Raw genomic sequence first — 5261 nt, forward strand, 5'->3', positions numbered from 1 at the left:
CTTAAAACGAAATGTGAAAAATCATGCTAGACATATTTGCAGAAACATTTTACGAACTTCTATTAGACTTTGTGATCGAGGTGTGGAGTGTTCCCCTGTTTGCACTTCTTGTTAAGATTTTGGAGAGGATTTTTGGACGTGTTTTTTCAATGCAGCATCAGTCTATTGGTTTGGCAAGAGTGCGGCACTTGGGATCAGTTGCAGAATTTTTTTGACAACGCCTGCAGTAACAGTGCAACATTTGTACACTCATTTTATCCGATGTGTCCGGTGATACGATGGCTATGTTGGCTGTAATGTTGTGGAGCATTTGGCAGCAACGTAATAAGCGAGTTTGAGAGAATGTTGAGTAGTCTTACAATCAGGTAGTTTCTCGTCGGTAGGCAGTTTTAATTATTTGGTAGCTTGCGCAGCAAGCAACCAGCAACGGAAATGCATATTAGATCTTGTTTGGACAGTTTATGAGCTCTTACTAGTATTTGGCAAAAACCTTCCACTACTCCTTTCAAATGTAATGCTGTCGCTTTTTTTTATTTTGCTCATAATCGAACTGATGTTGGCATGTGTATTCGAGATGATATCGGTAGTTAGGTATTTGTCAGGATAGAATAATTCTCTCCAACTTGTTAGTGGATGAAGGCGAGGCTTGCAGACTCTTATCTGCAACTAAACCTTGTAGGAACAAAATAGTGACAAGAAGACCACACAATAAACAGAATAGCACAAGAATTACCTCTTAAAAAAATAGCACAAAAATTGATATGTTTCCCGACATACAAAATATGAGGGACACCAATAGAACCATTTGCCAGATTAAGAACACTAGCCACTCTGTCACTTCAACACAATTTGTGATGTGCAATCTGAACACCCGAACTGAATAATAAACATAACTTTGAAGTTTTTACATTTTAAAAACTTTTCACTAATTGGTCATAAAAAAAAAAAAATCGTGGGCACAAAGTAAAATATAAAGGACAAAATCACAAAACTTGTAAGTTCAACACAATGGTAGCCACGTGATTTGGTTGTGTATATTCTCATCATCCAATTAAACTAATGTCATGTCATATTTTTGTCTAAAAATAAAAACTTTTCATTGATAACAATAATTTTTTTACTTTCAAAAAATTGAATATACTACCTCTAATAAATTTTGAATATACTAATTTCCACCGGTTTCCAAACACAACATTGTTATATTAGTTTTCTTAATTGATGTTCAAGACACTCGATACATTTCTAAAAAAATTGTACTTATTACTTCATTCGTCCCAAATTTTAAGTTTGAAAAAAAATGTCCCAACTTATAAGTCGGTTTACAATTTCGATGAAATATTAATGTTGTTTTTCTATTATAATCTTAAATATTTATTATTCTTTTTATTTTCAATTTTTTAATTTATCTTTCTCATATTATTTGTTAAAGATATTTTTGTATAACAACTTATAATATTTTTGTTACATACAAAATTTACCACATTTCTTAATACACGTGAAATGACCAAAATGCTATGTAATTTGAGACAAAAGGAGCATCATTTTTCTTTGGCTTAAAAAAAACTTATTATCGTTTTTAAAGCACATTTTTAACACAACATGTCATCTTTGTGGCAAAAAAACGAATATTTTTGTTTTCCTTCAATAAATGACGAATCTTGATTTGTAATTTAATGTCAAAACTTAAAGAACATTTTAGAAGGAAAAAAATCTACTCCTTATTTAAGTAAGAAAGTAACTAAATTGCTTGCCATGTCATATGGATCGTGATTTGTTCTGACTTTGTACTTTCGTAAGTTTCGTTGCTGTTGTATGATGATGACGTGGAGTACAACATAAACGCTGATCTGGCAAGCTCCAATTGGTTGCATTACGTAGATAAACACTTTCACTTTGACAAATAACAAAACAAAGAAATTTCGTTTTATCGAAATATCAATGTCAAAGTTTGTGAGATGAATGAAAACAAGACAAAGCCAAATTTGGATTACTATTACATATTACTTGGTAAGTAAGAAAGGGACATTCTAGTAATTAACATTAATAACCAGAACTTTCTTCGAAATTATCCTCCCATCTACCCGTCTCTTTCAAATATTAAATATCATATCAAATTAATATAAATATATAAAGTTTGGTATTATTTGTTTCTGCATTCGCATTCGCATTCGCATTCGAAATCTAAACAAACAAACAAACAAAAGCCATGGATTCATTCGCTTCGTTCTTCGATTCAACACCTCGATGGAATTTCAATACTCTCAAAAACTTCAATCAGATTTCTCCTCGCGTTCAGAATCACCTCAAACAGGTTTCTTCTTTTTCTTCTTCTTTTCAATTTTCAATTATTTCATTCACCATAATTTCTAGGGTTTCTTGATTCATCTTATATGTATCATTTCTTGTTGAGAACCAAGTTAAATTTATGACCGGAACAATTCTTTTCTTGATTAAGCTAGTTTTGATTATTACGGAGATTTAGAAGAATTAGGTTAATGAAATCATTGAATTTTTTGGAATAATTCATTGATTACAATTTACGAGAACTAGTTTTACAATTGTGTTGAATTAATGATTGTAGGTTTATTTGACCTTGTGTTTTGCTGTGGCCGCTGCTGCTGTTGGAGCTTACCTCCATGTCCTTCTCAACATTGGTGGTATTCTTACCGCAATTGCGTGCTTGGGAATTAGTGTTTGGTTACTCTCAACACCTCCTTTTGAAGAGGTATGAATTTCTGTTCCTTTTTGTAGCTTTTTGTTCTTTTTATGGTTTCGCGGTTTCAATTGTTAATTATTACTAACCTGTTTGTTTCTTTTTATGGTATACAGCGAAAGAGGTTGACTTTGTTGATGGCCGCGGCACTGTTTCAGGGTGCCTCTATTGGACCCTTGATTGATTTCGCTATTCAAGTCGATCCAAGGTATGCTTTCATTATATTTGTGGTTTGCTGATGCATTGGGATCTTTGTTTTTTTTGTGGCAAAGTTTGATAATGTGGTCATTGAATCACATAAGGGATTCCTATATTCATGTAGTGTATATATATATATAATATTCATACGTGTATTATGCTAAATTGCTAATTGTTTTGTGGTCTCATATTTGTGTGAAGCCAACCAAGTGGCGGATGGCTTAGCTAATATCGGCTTGTCTCTTGTTAGGTCCACTAGAATGTTCTATTTTGTTCTGCATTTTATTTCTACGCTGATCTCTCAGCTGTTCAGTTCCCCCTTGGTTTTTAGTTTTCCTTGTTTTGGCGTTTAGCCCTCTCTTTTAACACCACAAAAATATTGCTAATTCTTTTTCATTTTTGGTTATCAAAAGGAAAATTTAGAATTATACTTATCTTAATCAAAGGGGGAAAAGGTGGGTTTATGTATAATATAATTTTAGTTTTGGATAGATTTCTGACGATAGTCTTTCATTGTTCCAGCATCATCTTCAGTTCATTTGTCGCAACTGCCTTGGCTTTCGGGTGTTTCTCTGGAGCAGCTTTGGTTGCTAAGCGTAGGGAGTACCTCTACCTTGGTGGCTTTGTTTCTTCTGGGTTGTCCATTCTTATGTGGTTGCACTTTGCTTCTGCCATCTTTGGAGGTTCAATGGCTCTCTTTAAGTTTGAGGTAAATAACTTCCTGAGTTCTTACTTTTGTGGAATTATCTTTAAGCTTTGTTTTTATAATGATATAAGGTTGTTTACATAGTGTTTATATCCTACTTTTGCAGTTGTATTTTGGGCTTTTGGTGTTTGTGGGTTACATTGTAGTAGACACGCAGGAAATAGTTGAGAAGGCACACTTTGGCGATCTCGATTATGTGAAGCATGCTCTGACCTTGTTTACTGATTTGGTTGCAGTTTTTGTCCGGATTCTAGCCATCATTGTAAGTTTGATTCTTGACCAGCCTTTCATAGATTTCTCCTCCACTTCTGTTTTTTGTGTTTTGTTTTCCTTTATTGACTGGCTTTTTGTTTTTGTTTTGTGTTTTTTTCCTCTTATGAATATTGAATTGACTGGCTTTTTGTTATTTGCAGTTGAATAGCAAGAGGGCTGAGGAGGAGAAGAAGAAAAAGAAGAGAAGAGAATAATTTTCTTACCAATCAAACTTGTTTGACTCGTATCCTGTAATCTTTGGATGATAGTAAGATACAATAACAGTTGTTTGAAGAGTGTTCTCAACGTCTTGAACTTGGTCCCACTGTGCAGTTAGTCATGTTTCTGCTTTATAACACATGTTGACATGTTATTTTAGTTTTCTAATAAAAGAGGTTATTACGTACGATTATTTTTTAAGATTAGGGCCACACGATTTTTTTAAGACGGGTCAAACTGGATGCTATTATGGGGTTTTTTCCTTCATGAATTAGAAGGAATTCTTGTAGTTTGGTATATAAACAATTGTTAACAGATGTTGTGTTTTAAAACTTTTTTAGTCCACGCAGTTGTGTTCCTTTCCTCACAAGTGAGTTTTGAAATTTTATGGGATGCCTAGATAATGTGGTTTTACCATTATATCTGAGAGATGGAAAGCCCCAAGAATGTGGTTTTTTTTCCGGGACAGGATGTGCGCAACATTTATAGGATCTGGAAAAACTAATATTGTCACTCACCAATATAGAAGTTACTGACACAGGTCATAGATCCCAACTAGATTATTAGAATTTTATTCTGCTATGCAACCTTCTGAGTGTGTCTTCATACTGTTGAAATATAGTTAGTTATACTCATTTAGAGTTAGTTAGTGCACTAGTTGAGTCACTATATAAGTCATTAGTTGACTCTTTTGTATCTCTCTTTTCACTTTTATATCATTTCAACTATTATCAATACAATAACTTTCTAAGCTTTTTCTCTCCATTTTCATGGATGCCATGTTTCTCAACACATACATTGGTGGTTTGAATGTTTGTTTGACTCTTGTATGGAACAAAATTATGAGGCTGAGTTTCCTGAAGTCGTAAGTTTGAACATACATGGTATAAGAGAACTAGGATTTATCTAACACACAAGAACATGACATGTATGTGAATTGATAACCGCTAACCCACTGTGTCGACCTTTCCCCGTAAAAAAAATTGTGTATGTGTCTGGAAATGAATTCTCTAAATTCACAACCCTAAATTTAGTCAATTTTTTGGGTTTTTTAGGTCATCACCACACCCAACACAATCTCCTTACAATCTCTCTCTTAACTTATATATATTCTTGAGCTGTAAGAGTCTGCAGAAATCTCGGAAGGTATTTTGAATAAAAAGAAGTCACTCA

The 5261-nt window shown here is 33.5% G+C and overlaps 1 protein-coding gene across 1 annotated transcript; it reads left to right on the forward strand.

Moving 5' to 3' along the window:
* The first annotated feature begins 2137 nt into the window (after positions 1 to 2137).
* On the forward strand, positions 2138 to 4433 carry LOC11436967 (bax inhibitor 1). The gene is made up of 6 exons (XM_003611333.3): positions 2138 to 2311; positions 2582 to 2725; positions 2830 to 2921; positions 3434 to 3620; positions 3724 to 3879; positions 4031 to 4433. Exons 1-6 carry the CDS (start codon positions 2207 to 2209, stop codon positions 4082 to 4084), a joined length of 738 nt encoding a protein of 245 aa, XP_003611381.1. The 5' UTR covers positions 2138 to 2206; the 3' UTR covers positions 4085 to 4433.
* Positions 4434 to 5261: the final 828 nt, after the last annotated feature.

Source organism: Medicago truncatula, chromosome 5 (assembly GCF_003473485.1).
Source record: "Medicago truncatula cultivar Jemalong A17 chromosome 5, MtrunA17r5.0-ANR, whole genome shotgun sequence".
NCBI classification, from domain to species: Eukaryota; Viridiplantae; Streptophyta; class Magnoliopsida; order Fabales; family Fabaceae; genus Medicago; species Medicago truncatula.

Excerpts from the sequence above, each read along its gene's own strand:
- LOC11436967 (XM_003611333.3), top strand. The coding sequence starts at position 2,207 with ATGGATTCATTCGCTTCGTTCTTCGATTCAACACCTCGATGGAATTTC. Across the intron at positions 2,726-2,829 it reads CAACACCTCCTTTTGAAGAG|CGAAAGAGGTTGACTTTGTT; the intron begins GTATGAATTTCT and ends TATGGTATACAG. Across the intron at positions 3,621-3,723 it reads TGGCTCTCTTTAAGTTTGAG|TTGTATTTTGGGCTTTTGGT; the intron begins GTAAATAACTTC and ends CTACTTTTGCAG.